Source organism: Cyprinus carpio, chromosome B10, assembly GCF_018340385.1.
Source record: "Cyprinus carpio isolate SPL01 chromosome B10, ASM1834038v1, whole genome shotgun sequence".
NCBI classification, from domain to species: domain Eukaryota; kingdom Metazoa; phylum Chordata; class Actinopteri; order Cypriniformes; family Cyprinidae; genus Cyprinus; species Cyprinus carpio.
This window is the reverse complement of record NC_056606.1, coordinates 18,220,481-18,243,224: the sequence shown is the minus strand read 5'-3', so window position 1 is coordinate 18,243,224 and position 22,744 is coordinate 18,220,481. Positions and strand designations below refer to the sequence as shown.

At 34.2% G+C, this 22,744-nt stretch overlaps 2 protein-coding genes across 3 annotated transcripts; both read right to left on the bottom strand.

Annotated features, from left to right (window-relative positions):
* Positions 1-7,068: 7,068 nt before the first annotated feature.
* Positions 7,069-13,314, bottom strand: LOC109060467 (transmembrane protease serine 2-like). The gene is made up of 14 exons (XM_042733006.1): positions 13,158-13,314; positions 12,955-13,053; positions 11,859-12,117; positions 11,472-11,564; positions 11,273-11,389; positions 11,055-11,185; positions 10,705-10,814; positions 10,487-10,530; positions 9,588-9,750; positions 9,345-9,514; positions 8,309-8,404; positions 8,048-8,190; positions 7,771-7,923; positions 7,069-7,648 (listed from the first exon to the last, which is right to left on the bottom strand). The coding sequence occupies exons 2-14, from the start codon at positions 12,970-12,972 to the stop codon at positions 7,640-7,642; spliced, it is 1,506 nt and encodes a 501-aa protein (XP_042588940.1). The 5' UTR covers positions 12,973-13,053; positions 13,158-13,314; the 3' UTR covers positions 7,069-7,639.
* A 2,879-nt stretch (positions 13,315-16,193) lies between these two features.
* Positions 16,194-21,434, bottom strand: LOC122138745 (acetyl-CoA acetyltransferase, mitochondrial). Of its 2 annotated transcripts, XM_042733008.1 has the most exons (12): positions 21,267-21,434; positions 20,995-21,042; positions 20,772-20,889; positions 19,842-19,937; positions 19,624-19,724; positions 19,376-19,519; positions 19,044-19,194; positions 18,814-18,909; positions 18,083-18,196; positions 16,805-16,869; positions 16,567-16,724; positions 16,194-16,464 (listed from the first exon to the last, which is right to left on the bottom strand). In XM_042733008.1, the coding sequence occupies exons 1-12, from the start codon at positions 21,336-21,338 to the stop codon at positions 16,344-16,346; spliced, it is 1,284 nt and encodes a 427-aa protein (XP_042588942.1). In that variant the 5' UTR covers positions 21,339-21,434; the 3' UTR covers positions 16,194-16,343. The 2 variants fall into 2 exon arrangements, with proteins under 2 accessions (XP_042588942.1, XP_042588944.1); XM_042733010.1 differs by lacking the exon at positions 20,995-21,042 and having other exon boundaries at positions 21,267-21,421.
* Between the last annotated feature and the right edge of the window lie 1,310 nt (positions 21,435-22,744).

Below are 22,744 nucleotides of genomic sequence, written 5' to 3'. Positions count from 1 at the left end.
CTGTCTCAGTTTATTTGCCTCAATTACGATGTATCACATAAAAGACTGAATTAAAGAAATGAGACGAGGACCGACCGTCATTGTGCAGCGCTGGTTTATTACTGTGGCTGGAGCCCAGAGAAGCTGGAGACTTCATTCACCATCAGAGAAGGTGTCAATCACTCCTGTAGAGGACATGCTTTACTGCTGCCCGAGGGCTCCTGTGTGACCTAAATACAAAACTGTCAACAGAAAGACTGACCAACACAGAACAAGCTGAAGAGAATCGCAGAGAATATTCGGTCTTGGATTATCCAATGCATATTTATACAGCATACAGGAGAACTAAAATGCAATAACTGCTATTTATACCAGGTTCCAAGGGATATATGTATGTAAAATAACAAATATATATTACATCAAAACTACAGTCGCTATAGGCTATGTGAGTACTAAGATCATACATATGAAAACTCTTTGTAAAATAATGGATACTGTTGTCAGAAATGGTATAACACTAAGATCATATATATATATATATATATATATAGTCCTGGAAAATACACTTGAAACTTCTTAAAGTAAAATAATGAATATATATTAAATCAAAACTTCTGTCAATGTATATTGAGAATAATCATTAATATTAAAGAAATAATAGACTTTAATATATAATATAAGAAGAAGATTAATGGTAGCCTATGACTAAGATGTCATGCATAATGATTCATATATGAAACCCTGGACATATTGAAAATTCTATGTAAAATAATGTGTGTGTGTGTGTGTGTGTGTGTGTGTATACACACAAGACTTTGCACATAGGTTATGAATAATTTTTATGATTTCTCTATTTCATTACCCTTATTGACCTATTATTAGCCTATTTGTTTTGAGGGTTTTGCACCGCTTACATAGAACTGAAAATTAACCATAGTTTTATTGTAGTAAAAGTCTAGTAACCACAATTTTTTTTTTTTTTTTGGCATATTGATTACCATTTGTATGACCACAGTTTTACTACAAATACTATGATTAAATTATGGTTATGGTTTAACTATAGTAACCATGCATTTTTATTTAATTTTTTTATTTTTTTATTTTTGTCTTTATTTGTGGTAAAAACCATGTTTAATTTTCGTACGGGACATCTTCAAACATCTTTTTTCCAGCCATTCTGTAGTAATATCGTCTAAAACACTTTGCTATTTTTCATTCTTGATACATAATCTTGTGACGCTTATCCATATGTGAGAGAAAATGAAGGGAAACCCCACAACTACGATCTGAGGCGGTTTGTTTATCCTGACAGTCCATGACTCCGCCTGCTGTTTATCCGGAGAACTGCATAAACACTAGCGCATCATACACTTTGCGCTTCTATTATTTCCTTGCAGCATGTAAAAAAAACCCCCACAAAATAATAAAAAAAAAACCTCTACAGTTTGCGATTAAAAGCACCTTATTATTACATTTAAAAAATATCCCGTTTAGGCTATAACTAGAAAATATCTGATTTCTAGTCATACGACGTTTTCAAATCATAACTAGCCTATTTTAGAATTCATCACACGACGCTGGTGCAGAGTAAAAAAGAACAGAAAGCAATAGAAATATGAATCTATCCTTTGAAATTTCCTATAGCCTATACAGAAATAATTTGATGTCAGCAGGTAGTGCTCCTCTAATAAGCCTAATATTGCTCGTGTTGCTGAGGTGAGCTGATAGTTGATGCTATTAGCTGATCTTAAAAGCAGCACAGACTGCTGATGTTCAGTAGAATCGCACACAGGGAATCTATGAACGCTGATGTATGACATCGACCTCAAGAACAGAGAGAGAGAGAGAGAGAGACTAAACCCATAACTGCCCAGTAACAAGCTCTCCCCCCTCATTGGCTGCAGAGGCAAATGTATTTGATCAGGCCCTCAGACTAAATGACACACTCTGTTTTATTTACTCAGACACTAAACCTCCTGTGAGAGCTAAAGAAAGACCTCAGCATCTGTCCTATCTGAAGATTATGTGCCCTGCTCACACCTGGGTGACTGCCTAAAGGAATGCTGCACAAAAAAAAAAAAAAAAAAAAAAAAAATGAAGATTTAGTCAGTATGTACTCCCAAACCCTATGTCTTCCCTGTAACAGAAGAATATGTAAGCACTGCTGAGGTGGTATGGAAGCCCAGGTTTCTTTGACAGTGGCCTTCAGCTCATCTGGACTTATCATTTGTGGAGCTTGATTGCACTTTCATTATACTGAAATATTTAGGCAATACATCTATGAAATATATTTTGTTTGTGACACAAGGTGAGTAACTAATTTCTATTTTTAGCCTTTAACTTTACCTGATGCACTTGATGAATAAATATTTCAGATGTAGATAAGACAAACAAAACAAAAAACGGAACAAAACAAAACCAACAAACAAAAAAAATAAATAATTACAATATTTTACTATATTTTACAATATTTTATTAATATTAATTACAATAAATAAAAACAGCATATAATAATGCAGTGTAAAATAAAATAAAATAAAATAAAATAAATGTATATTAAAGGGTTACTTCACCGCAAAATGAAAATTTGTCATTAATCACTTACCCCCATTCCAAACCTGTAAAAGCTTCGTTCGTCTTCTGAACACAATTGAAGATATTTTGGATGAAAACAGGGAGGCCTGTGACTGTCCCATAGACTGCTAAATAAATAACAGTGTCATTGTCCAGGAAAGTATGAAAAGCATTGTCAGAATAGTCCATCTGCCATCAGTGATTCAACCGTAATGTTATGAAGTGACGAGAATACTTTTTGTAACGAAGAAAACAACAATAATGACTTCATTCAACAATTCCTCTCCTCTGTGTCTCTACAAATCAGCGTAGCGACATTTTGACAAATCTGAGCAGTACGCAGGCGGCTTACGCTCATCTGTGTCTTACTTGGAAGTCTATGGGACAGTCTCAAGCCTACTGGTTTTCAGCCAAAATATCTTAAATTGTGTTCCGAAGATGAACGAAGCTTTTACGGGTTTGGAACGACATGGGGATAAGTGAATAATGACAAAATTTTCATTTTGGGGTGGAGTATCCCTTTAAATATCCATTTGACATTGTTAAAATCAGTGTCTGTGGTTTGAATTATTTCCTCTTCTCAAATTGTTTTTCATTTATTTTATTTAATATCTGAATAAAACCATTTCCTGGACAATTATATATCCTTTAAAATCATTCATTATCATAACTAAGCCCTCCTGCAGCCCGAGTCAGGCCGGAGCAGGCTAAATCAGCATGACATTTGGGGGTTTATGGATGTGGACCTCTCAGCATATATTTCCTGGTGAAAAAAAAAAAAAAAAAATCATGGGAAGCAGGTTTGTTTGTCAACACACCGTGGGTTCCCTGCCAACATTTTCATCTCACAGAGACCGAGAATAAAGCTGAAGATGAAATGGGTTCCCAGGCTGCCGTGTAATTGCGTAGCCCTTATGTTGAACCCCTTGAGCATTCATTCAAATGAGGCCGTAATTGCCACATCTGTTAACCCTCTGAAGAGCCGTCAGCCGAGTGTCACGCATCTGCTAATTGGTACAAACAGGTAGCAGACGCTGATCTCCTCCACTGAGCATCTGCCGATTAGAGTCGCAGTTTCAATGAGCAGTGATTAAAGGTCCTGCTAAAATGGCCAAGGAGAGGTTTAAATACTGCTGCTGAATATGCTATAACACTTCATAATGGTGATTAACTGAGAGCCAGGAAACAAAAACTAATCAAAAGGTTTCATAGAATTCATTACTCATGCGTTAAGAAAATCTTATAAAAAATTTGACATAGGAGTTTTACTCCTGTGGTTTGGTCAGCTGTGAGTGAGCCTTAATGCTCCATACAGCCAAAAAAAGATGTATATATATCCAACAGAAGGCTCTGTTATTTTAGATCTCGTAAAGTTATCTGGAATTGTGGTGTCTTCTGCCCTCTCTAGAAGAATCACTCTCGAAGTCTTGGGGTTTTGATGCCAGAATTTAGATTTTATTATCACGAGACAATAAAACCGAGAAAGCTCTGCAGAACAGTCTGTCGAGTCTTTGTCGGTTCTCTGCTTTATACAGTGCTTCTGAAGGCGTGCCCATGTTCAATACATTTCATACATATGGTTCTGTTTATCAACTCTTTTACCTTTTTTGGCTGTGTCTCCAGCTTGCTTATAGGATGTAGAACGTATTTTAAGTGAAACGAGGAGGCCTAATCATATATTTCGTCCTATGTCAAAACAGGACATGCAATTTTACCATATACTGTATTTTTGTAATGTCTGCACCAAGGAGGTCTCAACATATATTTTGTCTAATGTCCAAATAGAGTGTGCAGCCACACCATATACTGTACCCCTGCACTGTCTGCACATTCCATTTTCACACAGGCAAATGCATAAATATAACAGTAGAATAACTTGATACAGAAATGGCTAGATTCACATTGATTATACTTGATTAGTTCACATGTTGACCTATAAAAATCTTCTTCAGAATCATTTAGGGGCAGCTGTGGCCTAATGGTTAGAGACTTGGACTTGTAACCAGAAGGTCGCAGGTTCGAGTCTCGGTGCTGGCAGGAGTTGTAGGTGGGAGGGAGTGAATGAACAGCGCTCTCTTCCACCCTCAATACCCATGGCTGAAGTGCCCTTGAGCAAGGCACTGAACCCCCAGTTGCTCCCCGGGCGCTGGATATATAGCTGCCCACTGCTCCGGGTGTGTGTTCACGGTGTGTTCACTTCTCACTGCTGTGTGTGTGCACTTGGATGGGTTAAATGCAGAGCACCAATTTCGAGTATGGGTTACCATACTTGACAAATGTCACGACTTTCGACTTTCACTTTCATTTAGTCACAGATAAAAAATACTGTAATAATAATAATAATAATAATAATAATTATATATATATAAAAAAAAAAAAAAAAAAAAAAAAAAAAAAAACACACACACAAATATATATATATACATATACATACGCACACACACACACACACACACATTAAATAACATTTTCAAATATCTTTATATCAAAATTTTATCTATCTATCTGTCTAGCTATCTATCTATCTATCTTTGAAATGTTTATATCAATTTTTTTATAACTATTTTATATATGGACTCGGATACTGCAACATTCTTACAAATTTATATGACCTTGGACATATATTTTGAGGAATATACAGGTGCATCAAAAAAAAAATAAAAAAATTCATATATTCTAGATTCATTATATTTAAAGTAAACATTTCAAGGCCTGGTTTCACATAAAGGGCTTAGACTAAGCCAGGATTAGGGCATTTAAGTAATTTTTATAAACGTGCCTTAGAAAAAAACATCACTGGTGTGCATTTTGAGACAAAGTAAAGGCACTGGTATATTTTAAGATCAGTCAAAGCAAGTTTCATTCAGTTGAAAAAGCTCAGACTTAGATTTTAGTCCGGTATTAGGCCTAAGCCTTGTCTGTGAAACCAGGGGCAAAAGTTTTTTTTGTTTTAATTTTGATGATTAGAGCTTACAAGCTCAAGAAAGTCAAAAATCCAGTAACTCAAAATACTAGAATATTTCCTAAGATCAATCAAAAAAAGGATTTGCAAAACAGAAAAGTTTAAGTTCTGTGTTCATTTATGCACTCAATACTTGGTCGGGGCTCTTTTAGCACAAACTCCAGAATCAGTGAGGTGTGGCATGGAAGTGATCAGCCTGTGGCTCCGCTGAGGCACTATTGAGCTTCAGCTCGTCTGTATTGTTGGATCGACTGTTTCTCATCTTTCTCTTGAAAATATCCCATAGATTCCATATGGGGCTCAGGTCAGGCATGTTGGCTGGCCAATCAAGCACAGCAATATCAAGGTAAGCAAACCACTTGGAAGTGGTTTTGGCACTGTGGGCAGGTGCTAAGTCCTGCTGGAAAAGGAAATCAGCATCTCCATAAAGCTTGTCAGCAGATGGAAGTATAAAGTGCTCCAAAATCTCCTGGTAGACGGCTGCATTGACTTTGGACTTGATAAAACAAAATGGACCAACACCAGCAGACGTCACGGCTCCCCAAATCATCATTAACTTCGTCAATTTCACACTGGACTTCAAGCAGCTTGGATTCTGTGCCTCTCCAGTCTTCCTCCAGACTCCAGACCTTGATTTCCAAATGAAAAGCAAAATTTACTTTTATCTGAAAAGACATGGTGACTCTTGATGCAATGACCCCAGCTTCAGTCCACTCCTTGTGAAGCTCTCCCAAGTGTTTGAATCGGCTTTGCTTGACAGTATTCTCAAGCTTGCGGTCATCCCTGTTGCTTGTGCACCTTTTCCTACCCACTTTCTTCCTTCCAGTCAACTCTGCATTTAATATGCTTTGATACAGCACTCTGTGAACAGCCACCCCTTTCAGTAATGACCTTCTGTGACTTACCCTCTTTGTGGAGGGTGTCAATGATTGTCTTCAGGACCATTGCCAAATCAGCAGTCTTTCCCATTATTGTGGTTTCAAAGAACAAGAGAGACCTGGAGTTTATACTATAGGGATGGTCATTTAATGAAACTCAGATCAGATGAGTTGAGATGAGATACTGGATTTTTGACTTTCATGAGCTGTAAGCTCTAATCATCGAAATGAAACCAAAAAAAAAAAACTTTTGAAATGTTTTACTTGACATGTTATGAATATATGAATAGGAAATATATGAAAGTTTCACTTTTTGAAATAAGTTACAAAAAAAAGAAACTTTTTCACAATATTCATTTTTAAAGATGCACCTGTATATCACGATACCCAAGCTCATATTCAATATTCTATTACAATTTAATACTTATTACATACAAAATTTTGTATTATATCAAATATAATTAAGTTTAAGTCATAAAATGTGTAATAAAATGTAGCATGAAATATGTGGCAGAAATTTTATTAAGACTGAACATGGGTTATTGACATGAAAATGTATTAGAAATTTGATGTGTAATATTCCATTTAGAACTATTTTAAAGAGAATTTTATTTTTTTAATTATTATACATGCAGCTTTTTTGTCCTCATTTTAAATCAGAGACGACAATAAATATGTATATTTGTAATTTATTTAATGAGAAGACAAAAAGGTGATTAAACATAGTGAAAAAAATAAATAGTCAGACATTCATATACATTTTAACATAAAATCTTGATGTTGTAAAACAATTTTAGCTATCCATAGAGTCATACAATAAAGACATTTGTTTGCACCATGTCTGTCCGCAGTTCTGAGGAAAGTGGTTTTATTGTCTGTCACACCCTGGTATCAAATACTGTAATAATGCAAATGTGAGCTGTTGTGGTGGCAAAGACAGCCAGAGAACAGAAACATGTCAGTGGTGTGAGATTATCAGGTAGGTTTTTTTTTTTTATATATATATAAAATCATTTGTACAGTTGTGCTCTTTATACAAAACATACAACAAAAAAGACAGAAAAGTGCATATTGTAGCATAATGTGCGATTCACTTCATTATTGACACTGGTGAAAATAAATAACTGGTTATTTTAGATTTATGTGAAAACATTTAGCAAAAAATAAATGGACACTGTCACAGTTCCTGAGAGTCAGCGTTTTTTTGATCAGTTGCTCTTCTCCAAAATCTTTATATTAAAAACAGTTAATATTTCTGGGGAAAAAAATAAATACAAATATAATATAAAAAGAGGTGTTTTTCTTATGCCATGTATAATAATAATAATAATAATAAATTTTCTGTGACACAGTTTGGATTTATATTTGAAATCTTACCCGCATTTGTTCATATATCCAGTCAAGGAAGTAGGTCACATTTCCGTAGACTCCGGGCTTGTTTCTGAAAGCACATCCATCACCCCAACTAGTGTCCCCAACCAGCCACCATAGAGAATTCTCTTTTGTGACCAGAGGACCCCCACTGTCCCCCTGTGTGGAAGAGTACTTATTTAATTTGGCCTTTGGCACATACATTACATTTACTCTACTTTAATTTACTCTTTTGAATGATCAAGCAGCTTCTAACTGTGTTTATACAGAGTGTGTTTCTGACCTGACAGGAGTCCACGCCACCCTCAAGCTTGCCAGCACAGATCATGGTGTCTGTGATTTGTCTGTCATACACCGGTTGGCTGTTGCAAGTCGTTCTGTCGATTAGCTGGATTTTGGCTTCTTGTAGGGTTTGTGAGGGAGATCCTTTAAGAAAACAACATTTGCTTGTCATGCATGAATCATGAATCATTGCACATGCATATGGATCTGTAGGTGTTTTAGTACAGTCTTGTTGGGATTTGCTCTTGAAAAAGTTTCAAACCTCCACTAAACAGTGCCCCCCATCCAGTGACGTAACATTCCTGTGGAGCAGTGAAGTACATGCCTTTATTGGGCAGACACACTGGCCTGACGTTCGCTGAAACAAGAAACAAAACAGAAATTGTCAGCATCCAAAGCTGTATGGTTCTTCTGTAAAACAAAAAGGAGATATTTTGCTAAATGTTCAAGCTGCTCTTTTCCACACAGTGGAAATGGACGTTCACACTATCTTCCTCCAAAAAGCACCACAAAATGGTCCATTCAACTCAAGTCATTTGATAGGCTCATATATAAGCCATTATATGGAAGAGCAGCTTGACTATTATGCAAAATCTTCACAAGAAAGACAAATTTGTTAATTTATGATTTTTTCAGTCAACTAAAACTAAAACTAAAACCTTATAACCTAAAACTTAATTTTTGGAGACACATTGTATATTAAAACCATTTTTTAAAGCAAGTATGAAACCAATGTAGTTAAGAAAACTGGTGTAAAAAATTTAATTATTAGTAAATTACACAAAGAAAGAAAAACACTGAATTAAATGCAAAATCTTGTAGAAAAACTGAAATAGTATTTTATTGCAAAACATACTCCAATAATCAGTTTTATTTACTACTAAGAAAAATCCGTTTTTACAGTGTAACTAAAACTAAAACGAAATATGGTTGAAATAAAATATTAATTAAAAAATATTAATTTAAAATGATTAAGTAAAAAATTAGAAATGTTCCCTTGCCAACTAATGAAAACTAAATAATAATAATAATAAAAAACTAATAAAAAAGACAAAAGCACATAACATAATTACTAAAGCTTACACTTCCTTTAAAATGAAAACTGAAAATATAAACATAAAAGCTCATTTTAAATATTAATAAACACTATAATAGTATATACTGTAAATAATACTAAAATAACAGTGCGTGAAACAAAAACACTTTGTTTTAATTTATTGTCACTTAATGTGTCAGTATTATTAAATGATCGTGAAATTTTCTTATTGGCTGGGGAAAACTGTGAAATTCACTCTTACTTGTAATCGTGAGTGGACTGTTTAGCTTCATCAGGGCAATGTCATTCTCATCGGTTCTCGGGTCAAAGTTGTGCATGACAATTCGGCTTACAGAATTGCCGGTGGCCGACAGCATCTCAGCAAGAGTAAGATATCCAGCATACACAGTCCAATCCCTAGCATCTGAATTCCTATACCAGTTTGTCATTTATTAGAGTTTATCATAAATTATCAAACGAGACTGTACTAAACAAAAGTACTTACTCATGCACACAGTGAGCCGCAGTGACGATCCAGTAAGGTGTAATGACAGACCCGCCACACAAATGCCTTCTGGAAATTTGCAGGCTGACCTGCCATGGCCACACCCCCTTAGAGGTCACCGTGGATCCTCCCACGATTCGGGTCTCCCTGTTCTGTCCACAAACTACAACAGGATTCTGAGATCAGTATCAGCGTATGTGAAAAGTGTTATTTTCCTAGCTACAAGCTATACTTCATATTAAAATTTTATAGTAATTATAATATTTAAAAGGTTGGTTCACCCCAAAAAATTAAAACTCTCATAATTCATATGAGATTAAGTAAAAGATGATAACAAACTTGTAAATTGGGATCAGTGTTACTTTATTATTTATGTATTTTATAGTATTTAATAATATTATGAATTTGTGTTTATTTTTATATTTTTCAGTTTTAATTTTAATTGAGTTATATTAATGTTGTTTTATTCAATTTCATTATATATATATATATATATATATATATATATATATAAATATATATATATATATATATATATATATACTGTATATAGCAAACTTCTCTGTTTAATTTTTTTTAAGTTTTAGTCAAGGCATTTCTAATTTTCGATCAAGTTTATCTCACATTATGTTTTGGTTTTTCTTACTGTGTATTATTATTATACCTAATGTTTATATTATACTTAAGTTTTATATATAACTACTTTTAACATTTTATTTAATACAAAATAAGGGTAACACCTTAGAAATATATATATATATATATATATATATATATATATATATATATATATATATATATATATATATATATATATATAAATATATTTTCACAAAAACACACACACATAAAAATAGAAATAAAATAAATTAAAAAAGAACTTGCAACTATTATCTTACCTATACATTTGAGTGCCACTGCTTTGTTAGATGGACAGTATGACCTGAATTATCATAAGAGAAATATAAAAAGAACAGTTTTTAAAAAAGCTGATTATAGGGAACACTACTAACCAATAAATAATGTTAACTGCAATAAAATAACTAACATGTAAAACCTAAACCTTTTAGATATGAAGAACTAGAAAATTCTGTATTAACAGAACTCTGTTGCGCACGTTTTACTAAGAAAACCTGTCAGATTGGAAGAGCTGAGAGAATCGGTCTTCGCCAGCATGTAGTCAGTCGATGCACTAGAGTAAAACTCCTCATAACCCACATAAGTGCTTTAGAGATAAACCACACACAAACACACAGCACATATTACAAATCACATTCTGTAAATGTAGTAAGATTCCTGTGATGTCAAAGCTAAAATCTCAGCATCTTTCACATGATCCTTCAGAAATCATTCCAATATTTGATTTGGTGCTAATAAAGCACTTAGTATTATTATTATTGATGATGAAAACAGTTGTGCTGCTTCATATTTTTTGTGGCAACTGCAAGGTAGTAGTAACAGATTTTACCTCTCGTATCCCATCTCCTCACACGCTTGCATTCCGAGGCTGTCATTCCATCCATCTGAACACACATTCTCCCATTTTAGGGTCACATTTGAATACATCTGAAGAAGGAAATTCGATCCAAACAGACGAACTACAAATACAACAACAGAGAGTACAATAAAGATCTTCAAATGGTATCAATTCAACATTTTGGACAGTGTGTATAAGGGATTCTTACAGCACTGAGTTTTATTGTCTCCGGATGGACAGTTGTGCTCGCCGTCACACCACTGCGAGAAGCTGACACATTCATTATCTGTCTGACAGCGACGCCCTTGCAAACAATCAAATACACCTGTTGGAGTAGACAAAGGACATCAGAGCAAGAAATCACTGGGTAGATGAACTGCAAGACATCCAGCGTGTGAGTTTCTTACCATAAAACCAAAGCACCACACCTATGACCCCAGCAACGACGAGTAGGGTGATGACTATGCCAAGAATAATTGGCCATTTTTTTCTCCTGGAAACTGTCAAAGAACCAAAGTTCATGAGAACCAATATTTAGAACATGAAAATGACTAAAACAGGTTAGAAGGAATAGTTCACCCAAACAAAAGAAGATGAAAAATGTTTGGTAATTAAACCAAACATTTAAAGTCGTTGGTCCCCACTGGCTTCCATAGTAATCCATAGTAAAATACTAAAGGGTACCAGATGATGTATGACTACACACGTTCTTCAAAATATAATCTCTTGTGTTCAACAGAAGAATGAGATCTACACAAGTTTGGAACAACTTGAGGGTAAGAAGCATAAAATACCTTTGTGAGCTGGATTAACGTCAAGGTAGGGTCCAGGTGTGACCGTGTGGTGTGTATTAACAGGTGCTGTTTGAGGCGTATACTGATGCAGGCTCTGAGCAGGCGAGTATCTCTCTGAATTCTGGTATAGATGTTGTGGGTTTTGGGGACCGGGGTACTGAGGTAAAGCCGGGTTTATTCCAGAAGGAGGCGCATACGGAGGAGGCCGCTGCTCTTCATGTTGGAAACCATAGTTCAGGTGAGAAACATTGTCGTAAATCTGAAAGAAATTAGGGTTTTGTCAGTTTTTGGTAGGGTTTTCGCAACCTGTTTTGCTTGAAAAGGATATCAAATTAGAAAAATATACATCAAAAAAAGTTACTTTAGACTACTTTGTCCATGTTAACAATTACAATATGACTAACAACAATGTGCAGACTGTTCCAGGAAATACATACCTATAAAATAAACATTGTTCCTTATTTGAACAATAATAATCACTACTTACTTATTTAATGACACTGTGTAATAACTGGTTAACTTAGGTATTTACAGTAACATGCCTTTAGTAATTCAATATTTCATCAACATTAGAGACAGGAAATGAGCTGCACTTGCTTTTATCTTTCAGATTTCATGTTACTTAAGTCTAAATGTTATTTATATAATAATAAATATTATATTGTCACATAAACAGGATTAATAAATGAATGAATGAGTGAATATTTTATTTTATATAAGGATTTTATTTGTGACAGGATACTAACAACTATGTTAATTGCTGAATATTAAATACCATACAATTTTTTTTTTTTTTTTTTTTTTTAAACTATAGTTCACCAGTGTTTTTCATGAATTCAAATCTTACTGGCTTTCCTTTTTTAAAAGATCAAACGACCTTCCTGATGAATCATTCATGAAGTGCTCGGTTTGTCCCCAGGATAGTTAATGCTTTACAAATATAGCTCATCTGTTGACTGACAGTGTCTGTATTGTTTCATAAAATTAATGACAATCAAAAGACACCAGGGACTAAAAGATCCAAATATGGCAAAAGAGGATAAATATGTTCAGATAGGAGTTAAGAAAAGAAAGAACAGCTATATCATGTTATTACCGTATCTGCTGTCTGCATCGTTTGCCTTTGACTTCCTTTGAACTGCAAAACGCAATCCAAAAAACACTTGAACTTGAATCTCAAACTAAGATCTGCTGACTGAACATACAGCAAAACATCCATTAGTTTCAGAAACAGCAACGCATCTGTATAAAATGATATATTACGCCATACAAATTATAATAATATATAGTAAAACTCACCTGACAGAGGGTTCTCGTTGTGTCTCAGTGTTAGCGGACTCTCTGTCCGCTCTCTGTGTGTGTAATGAGCAGCCAATGCCACACCTTTGCTTGGTAAACCAGCTGAAACATTCATCAGTCAGGTGAATATAAAATATCACCTGGTGACCAGAACTAAGAGATTATAACCCAGAGCATTCCACTGTTTTTCTTTTGAACAATAACTAGGTCTTACATTTCTCTAACATAGATTACAACTTTGCATTGTAAATTACTAACCAAACAAGGTGTGTCAATAATAGGAAAAACTGGAAAACATTCTTCCTCTTAAATACGCTTCCTTCTTGCTCACTTATTTTCACAGTGAGAGTTTTGAGTGAGGTACAACTGCAACATATGAGATTACATTTGTTTTTATCTTTTAAAAGAAGTTTCCTCGGCTTGCAAATGCAAATGTACGTTCAAGTTCCCTTTTTCTCAAAACATAACATCAGCATAAGTTCCTTAACTTTATTCTCTGTGATGCGAATGCTATGGTTCAAGTCTTCTGAAGTCATATGGTAGCTTTGTGTGGGAACTGATCCAAAAGTTTAGTTGTTTACACTGAAAACCTTCCACTTCATAGCTCAAATCTAATTTGTACAAATTAAGCATGCAGGCGATTTGCCTTCTGCAAGTGCACTAAATATTCCCTTTCACTTGCAAAAGGGAAATTTGCCAGGTCAAAATCTATTACAATACATGAGAATCAAACAGGTTTGGTATTTTTGATGCAACAGTGTTATTATAGTATAACTGATATACTACATAGGTTTTATTAATAGTTAATAATAATATTAATATTCTGAATGAGTTTTTTATTTGTATATTTTCAGTCTTCATTTTAGTTTTTTAGTTTTTTTTGTCATTCTTTAATGTCTTTAAAGTTTTTCATTTTAATATTTCATTTAATTTCAAGATTCGTTTTTGTTGCTGCAGTTTTAGTTTCCATTTTAGTTAACTGTAATTTGAATATATCTGACAGTGAATGAAATTTGAGAGAAGCAGCAGATGAGAATGAGTAAATTATGTCTTAAAGTCCAGGCTTACCCTTTCATAAATCAATTATATGATTTAAGAAGGCTTGAAATGTAATGTTATGGTACTTTTAATGGTGCTTTTCGACATTTCTGGAGTTTGAAAAGTCAGCTGCTGGTCACCATTTACTTGCACTATATGGAAAACAGCAGCAGACAATGGCATGAGGATGAGTAAATGACAGAAATATGAATTATCAGATGTACTATTCCTTTAAATACCTCTTTAACTCACAGCAAATCAAACACTATCCCCCATGTGTGTCAACAGACGCAACCTTTGCAGACCTTTTAACTTTGTGTATCTGAGAAAACTAAACAATCTTATGTTACACAAGAGTGCTGTTCTTTTCAGCTAAAGATTCAATGGCATATATGAAGATATATTTGAACAAGGCCAACTGTAAGTTATTATTTAAATCATTACGTACATTACCAAGAATCACCCGAACAGCTAAAAGCTATTAAAGCTTGACTCCAAACCCTAAGGTTATGGGTTCGAGTCTCGGGCCGGCAATACCACGACTGCGGTGCCATTGAGCAAGGCACCGAACCTCCAACTGCTCCCGGGGCGCCGCAGCATAAATGGCTGCCCACTGCTCCGGGTGTGTGTTCACGGTGTGTGTGCACTTTGGATGGTTTAAATGCAGAGCACGAATTCTGAGTATGGGTCACCATACTTGGCTGTATGTCATGTCACTTTCACTTTCATATGATGAAGGTTTTATCTGTTACAAGCTAACTAAACTTCCTATTCAATTTCCCGACGCACTGTTCAAACAACTGCCACATTAAAAACAAACTGTAAAATCATCTGCACTATTAAAACGTGGTTTTTCAAACTAAGCTCTCACACAGGGGTCAGTCTCGGCCCTGCAGTTATTCAGTAACTGGGTCAATGAGCCGATACTTTGACATTCATGACGTTACAAGTGCTCTCACAACATCCTGTTAATATTTGACTCGCACGTCTGTCTCTTTGATTGAAGCACAATAACATTTCAATGACAAATAGAAGGAAGAAACGTAAAATTAGAACTCGATAAAACGTTTCTGAGAACTCAGTTGAATCAACAGAAGGTGTTATGTGACGTGATAAGAGTGTCTGGAGGTGGAGTCTTGAGTTTGTTTGTTTTTTTTGGTCAAGGTGTTGCAGGTGGATTATTTATATAGACGTGGAAAAGAGTCTCCGTCAAGTTCCCTCGAAGAACAAAGTGTTCCTTTTCTCTTGCTGAAATGTAGCTTACAACCGAGAAAAATAGTTAACTCATTTGTGTTAAATAGTTAACAGGCATCTTTGAGGAGAAGTGACCGAAAAAAATGGCTGATCATATTTATTTAGAACCAATTTTCACTTAGAATTATATATATATATATATATATATATATTATATATATATATATATATATATATATATATATATATATATCTTATATATATATATATATATATATATATATATATATATATATATATATATATATATACACACACACACAATATATATGGGAGACCAAAGCAAATATAAAAAAATTTTTCCCATTTGCTTAAAAGAAAAAAAAAAAGCACTACTATTGCGTTTAGAGAGATTGATAAAGGAAGTCAGAAGAATTAATGTTGTCCAATATAGAGACCCCTTCGCAGCTTTTTTTTTTATTATTATTTTGGTCATTTAATATCAGGATAAAATATTATAACAGTACATTAAAATATATATATATATATTATTGCTTCATTATAATCTGTGAAAAGCGTCCATTAGCCAATAAGCAAACAGAGCTCAAAGCACACACACCATCTGGTGTTCATTCAGGTGAAATGCATTATTTCTGAGTATAATCATCACATTCAACATCAACAGAAACAATCAATATACTATTTTATTGCAAACACCGATTCTAACATCTAAACCCTTTTATTAAAACATTATTTTGAAAATGACACCACATAATAAAATTTGCATTGAGGACACAGAATAAATACTATAATTTGAGAAGTTTTTATTGTATGAACATTGACAGCTTGTTTCCTATTTAATTGAAAAACAGGACTGACCTCACATTAATGATGAAAATATATCTCACTCAAGGACCAAATCCTACACACATTGTGTGGATTAAAGTGCAAGTCCTAATATTTCTGGATCAGAACAGCAGAGGCGCCGCCTCCTCCATTGCAGATTCCCGCCAGTCCGTACTGCCCGGATTTCAGATTGTGCACCATGTGTCCTACGATTCTAGCCCCTGACATTCTAGAAACCACAAAACCGGCACATTAATTATTACGCAAATCTAATTACAGTATGTCAATATAGTGAACAGTGATGCATGAGAAGCATGTTGCATATATTTACCCAATTGGATGTCCGAGGGAAACTGCTCCTCCGTTGATATTGACTTTGTTGGGGTCAATGTCTAACATCTTGATGTTGGCAAGCACCACGACACTGAAGGCCTCATTGATCTCCCACATGGCAATGTCTTCTTTCTTTACACCGGCTGCCTTCAGGACCTGTGCAAAACAAATGTTACTACACCGAAGGACTTCAAAAACACATTAGCTTAGCAATAAACACATAAACATCAGCTAACCTTGGGGACGGCGAAGGCTGGAGCGATAGGGAAATCAATGGGGGCCACAGCAGCATCAGCAAAAGCTGTGAATTAGGATAAAATGGTGATCTAGATGTGAAGCTAGCAAGCATAGTTCTCTGACAAAACAGGCCATGAATGAGTGTCTAACTACATCTCAGCAGCTAGCTGTAAGTAGCAAAGCTACCAAGTCAACTATATTTTAAGTAGCATGACAGTAAGTCAAAATAGTGTAGTTTTACCAATAACAAGACTTTTATTTTTCAAAAAACATGTAACCATTTAAAAATGCTATCAATTAGGGCTGCAACGATTCCTCGATTAAATTTGAATAGGCGATTTTAAAAAACCTTGATTGCATTTGGCCTGTGTCATATAATCTGCAAAATACCGGAAATGGCGCATTCCACGGACGAGAATCCATGAAACACATTATTAGAACATTTTCCAAGGCTGCATAATTAAAATCATAATAAACCATAATGCCATTGTGAATTTACAAACGCTATGATTCAATTAAATAAATATATGCGCTAATTATTTACATGCGTGTAGGTTACACACATGCATGTCAGAGTGGCTCAGTTCACAGTAAATGCTGCTCCACACAAACTGTTAACATTTACATGTGTGGAGCGCCTCAAACTCCATCTTTGCATATCGTTGTGAGTTTGGGTTAATTATTACATTCATCTCGGAATGTAACACACCATTTCATCAGATTTGTAAAGTAAATCATTTATAAACCAACGCAAACACAGGAGAATATATCAGTATCTTTCGCAATACGCGGACTGTTCATCACGATTTCAAAATCAAAGTTTAAAGTTTACACATTTGGATGTCCAGTTATTCAAGAAATTACAGCGGCTGTAGCTTTTCTGTCATAAAGAAATGGCCAAATATTAAAGATAAAGTGGACAATTGATTTAAATTATGTTTGGTCAATATTAAACAAGGATTAGATCGTGCAGTAAAGTCAAAAAAAAATCATCAGGCCGTTGGTCCCCTCTGCAGGCATTTATTATAATGCGTACGTACGTCAGCTCTATTGTTTATAATACATTATACATTTCAACAGATTTATTCAATAAAACCATATGATTACATGCTTTTGATACTTTATTAAAACTGTAATAAACCTCAACTTAATGAAATATATGCAAAATAAATTTGGAGATCAAAAAATAAAACATTCCTACGTAAACTGTCAACCACCTCAGTATCTGTTCAAATGAACAAAATGCACTATAATTTAAGAGGAGTGAATTGCCTCACCAACGATCTTTGCAAGCGGTGTGATATTGAGCCTCTTTGCCGCATCTGTTGTCATGAGCACGAGAGCCGCCGCACCATCGTTCAGCGTACTAGCGTTGGCTGCCGTCACTGTGCCTGCAAAAACAAACCTTTCGCTTGTCTTTTGAACTGAAAACACTTTTTCAATATCCTCACTTATGGAAAAGAAGTACTTTATAGCATACTTTTAAAAACTGCATAATATACTTCAAAATAATATACTTAAGTGAACACTAAATATAATGTTCTCAGACACTTAATTGCATGTTTTTTGCAATTACATGAAAATGTATCATCTATAATAATGTAGTTAGCTCAGTGCTTTATCCAACCACACTGAATAATTACATCTATTGTCTTTGAAATATGGTTAAAGTGTGCTGTTGAAGGCACTAACAAGCAAATACGGTAAACTAAAATATATTCTGCTGAAACCTATATGTCATAATATAAATATATTTGTAATTTATACTTTAACTTTAAATGTAATATTGAATAACACTACAGTTAAATCATAATCAAGTACCCTACATTTGCTTTAATGTTACTCAACACATCAAAATAAGTGAATAAAATTATTAAAACAACATTTTTAATTGTATTTTATATTAAAACAAAAAAAATTTGAGATTACAAAGTACAAAATGTACTTTTAAAATTTGAAGCCCACTATGTTAAGTACTTTTTCACTGGGGTTAATGATAATCTTGTACCATTCTCTTTCTGGAACACAGCCTTCAGTTTTGGGACTTTGCTGAAGTCAACCTTCCTATATTCTTCATCTTCCTTCACAACGATGTCTGGTTTTCCTGTGCGGTGAGAGAGCTTATTTAATTGCAATTATGTGTCATATTTATAAATTGTGTAATAAAATATTTTAGCTCATAAAAGGGAATTCTTGGGGAATGATACGGAACTTAACAGCTACCGCAGTGAAACCAACCTTTCTGAGGGATGCTTACAGGAACCACTTCCTTGGCCAGGACGCCAGACTCCCATGCTGCTTTGCTGCGGCTGTACGAGTTAATGGCAAATGCGTCCTGCTCCTCCCTGGAGATACCACTGTTCTTGGCTGTATTTTCAGCACAGCTGCCCTAAAAATGGGGAAGTGTGGAGGTGTTTTACACAATCATGGCCTCTCCAGTGTTTACTTACAGTACATTTGCTGTCCAATGTTTCCACACTCCCTTCCTATATTGACTCAACAGCTATTTTCAGGCTTAAATATTATGCAAATACAATGCAATATGTTTTACTGGTTCATAATAACTGTACCATGTGGAATTTGTTGTAGACGTCCGTCAACCCGTCCTTAACAATCAGATCCTCCATCTTCACTCCACCATAAGGGGGCGCTTCTCTGGCCATGACATAAGGAACCTGAGACATGCTTTCCATTCCACCAGCAACCATCACATCCTGGAAGACATCACGTAGATTTACTACCTCTGCTGTATTAGGATGCTAAATGCTCTCACTTTCACACACACAACACTTTCTGAATCTCCTGTCTATCACATTACCTGATGCCCACACATGAGACTCTGAGCGGCCATCATGATGGACTTCATCCCAGAAGCACACACTTTATTGATGGTAGTTGCCGGAGTGCAGAGAGGGAGACCTACATGAGGAAGATAACAAAGATCACACACACTTTTCTTTGAGAAGTTGCATAGTAAATTCCTAAATAAAAGGTGCATATTGTTATGTTTGTTTATTTGTGTGATACAAGACTCACCTGCACCCAGAAGAGCCTGTCTGGTTGGTGCTTGACCTTCTCCTGCCTGCAACACATTGCCCATATAAACTTCTTTCACCTCCTCAACAGGAATTCCTGTAGATGACACATTTTATCATCCAAATAAGTCTTAAAATTGTAGAAATAATAACACACATATATGAATATCATTGCATTAGAATACAAAATATCAAACTATGTTGCATTTGTTGTAGAAACAAACAGCACACCTTTCTAATTCAAATAAATTTGTTGATGAGTTTTTATTATAGCTTAAATTATTATTATATACAATTTATTTAATTTTTAATGTTTTATGAAAAATATCTACTGCTCACTAAAGCTGCATTTATTTGATCAAAAATACTTTAAAAACAGTAATACTGTGAAATAGTATTACAACTAACTGTTTTAAAATATTATTAAACATAATATATTCTATTATAAATATAAGGTATGCCTATGATGGCAAAGCACACAATCCTTCAGAAATCATTCTAATATGCTGATTTCAAGATATATTTCTTATTATTATCAATGTTGAAAAAAGCTGTGCTTCGGTGGAAATTTTTTGTTGAAAAAATAAATTTTTAAGTATTCTTTGATAAATAGAGGTTCCACAGAACAACTTTTATACAAAATATAATTTTTCTGTAACATTATAAATGTTTTACTGTCACTATGGCTCAATTTAATGCATTATTGCTAAATAAAAGTATTATATTCTATCAAAAATGAATTATAGTGAACCCCAACTTGTGAATTACAGTCTACATTTAAAAATATTAATAATATTAAAACATCGTAATATTATAAAAATTCATTTATTTTTTTGTCACATTTTTAATAAACCGTTATATTGTTAAACTACATAATTAAATATAATATATGATAAAATACAAATTCCTCCTAAGACCATCAGAATATTACCTGCTTTCTCAATGGCTCCTTTAATAGCAATGGAGCCAAGTTTAGTGGCAGGGACAGTGGAAAGGCTTCCTCTGAAAGACCCCATAGGAGTCCTGACTGCACTGACGATGACGACTTCCTGTCCAGACAGAGATGAAAGAGGAAGAAATACTCACTCAGTACACACCTGACAGAAACCGCTCTGGCTCCATAAACTGATAAAATCGCATAATATTTTACTCACATTTAGAGACGGTCGTGTGCTGTAGGTCCTGCTCAGATATTTATGTGCCTGCAAAGGCAGATTCAAAAACTATTTTGCTGACATAATAAAATGGCTGTAGAATTTATATGAACGCCTTACATTTTGAACATCTAACGTTACTTTTGAAGAAGTGAGGTGCACTGTTTGAAATGTAAATAATGAAACAGGCCTGCAGTCAAACTGCTGCTTGCTCCGCAAGTCTCGTGGCATAGTCAATATCGGCTATCGACATCGATTTAGTTCAAACTCACCAGATGTCTGCACAGGTGTGTGCGTGTATTGTAAAGAGCACAGGAAGTCATAATCGCGATGGAAAACTGCATACACAAAAGAGAAAATTTCACCTTCAGCTCTCCGAGAGTGTAGTGAACGCTTACAGTGAGCAGCCAATCACAGTATGAGGTGTGTCTGCGTCACATGGCGTCGCCCAGAGCATTATTGGTAATGTAGTTTTTGGCTTGTAAAACCTTCCTAAAAATGTCATATTTGTCTCAGGGTTGGGTTCATAAAGCTTTCGCTTATATCTTTCTTTCTTTCACTTATATTTAGTTAGCCTGTTATATTTTTGGTAGAGAAAGTTTTCTTGAATTTATTCAATTTAACTGAACTAAATGTGTTTTTATAAAAATGGTTTAAATGGTTTTTCTTTTTTAATGTAGTGGTAGTGACACACAGTCCTCTCTAATTTTTATTTGTCAGATAAAATTCAGATATTAATAACGTATAACAACATTGCTTCACTGCTTATTTTTTTGTAAAGAGAAAATAATAAAAGATTGGGCCTATGCCTACAGACATTTTTGACTTTATGCTTTTATACCCACTTTCATATGCACTAAAGTATTTTCGAACAAATTAATACATTATATTAATAGCAACACCACTAGTTTTTATATAGAAAAGGTCTTGTTCAGCTTACAAAAAAAAAAAAAAAATGCATCCACATTTTCTATTCCTATTTATTTTTATTTATTATATTACAAGATGAGTTACAACTGAATTGCAGTATATATAAATATATGTATATATATATATATATATATATATATATATATAAATATATGTGTGTGTGTGTGTGTGTGTGTGTATATTAGTGCTGTCAAACGATTAACGGTGATAAATCACTTCCAAAATAAAAGATTTTGGGTACATATATATGTGTGTGTGCTGTGTATATTTATTATGTATATGTAAAAACACACACATGCATGTATATATTTCAGAAAAATATGTTGAGTTTATATATAAAATATATTTATATATAATATAAATTACATGAATATAAATATATAAATGTAAATACATGTACATATTTTCAAAATATATACTGTATGTGTGTATATTTATATATATATAAATAAGTGCTCCTGTAGCTCAAGTGGTAGAGCATTGCGTTAACAAGCGCAAGGTTGGGGGTTCGATCCGCGGGAACACATGATAGGTAAAAATTGATAGCCTGAATGTACTGTAAGTCGCTTTGGATAAAAGCGTCTGCTAAATGCATAAATTTAATTTAATTTAATTTAAATATACAAAGTACACGCATATATATTATGTAAACAAAAACTTTTATTTTGAGATTAATCGCGATTAATCATTTGACAGCAGTTTATGAAATTCCACGCCTTGAACCCTCTGAGAAATACAGATAACCTAAAAAGAAGAGAAAAAAATGATTACAGGGAACATCATTAAATAATGAATGATTGAATAGTCAGTGTTTTTGTTT

Coding starts and splice junctions, on each gene's coding strand:
- LOC122138745 (XM_042733008.1), bottom strand. CDS start 21,338: ATGCAGTTTTCCATCGCGATTATGACTTCCTGTGCTCTTTACAATACA. Junction 18,910..19,043: donor TGTAAGCATCCCTCAGAAAG/GTTGGTTTCACT, acceptor CTCACCGCACAG/GAAAACCAGACATCGTTGTG. Junction 16,465..16,566: donor TCCCTCGGACATCCAATTGG/GTAAATATATGC, acceptor TGTGGTTTCTAG/AATGTCAGGGGCTAGAATCG.
- LOC109060467 (XM_042733006.1), bottom strand. Junction 9,515..9,587: donor GCGGCTCACTGTGTGCATGA/GTAAGTACTTTT, acceptor AAACTGGTATAG/GAATTCAGATGCTAGGGATT. Junction 8,191..8,308: donor GGGGGCACTGTTTAGTGGAG/GTTTGAAACTTT, acceptor GTTTTCTTAAAG/GATCTCCCTCACAAACCCTA.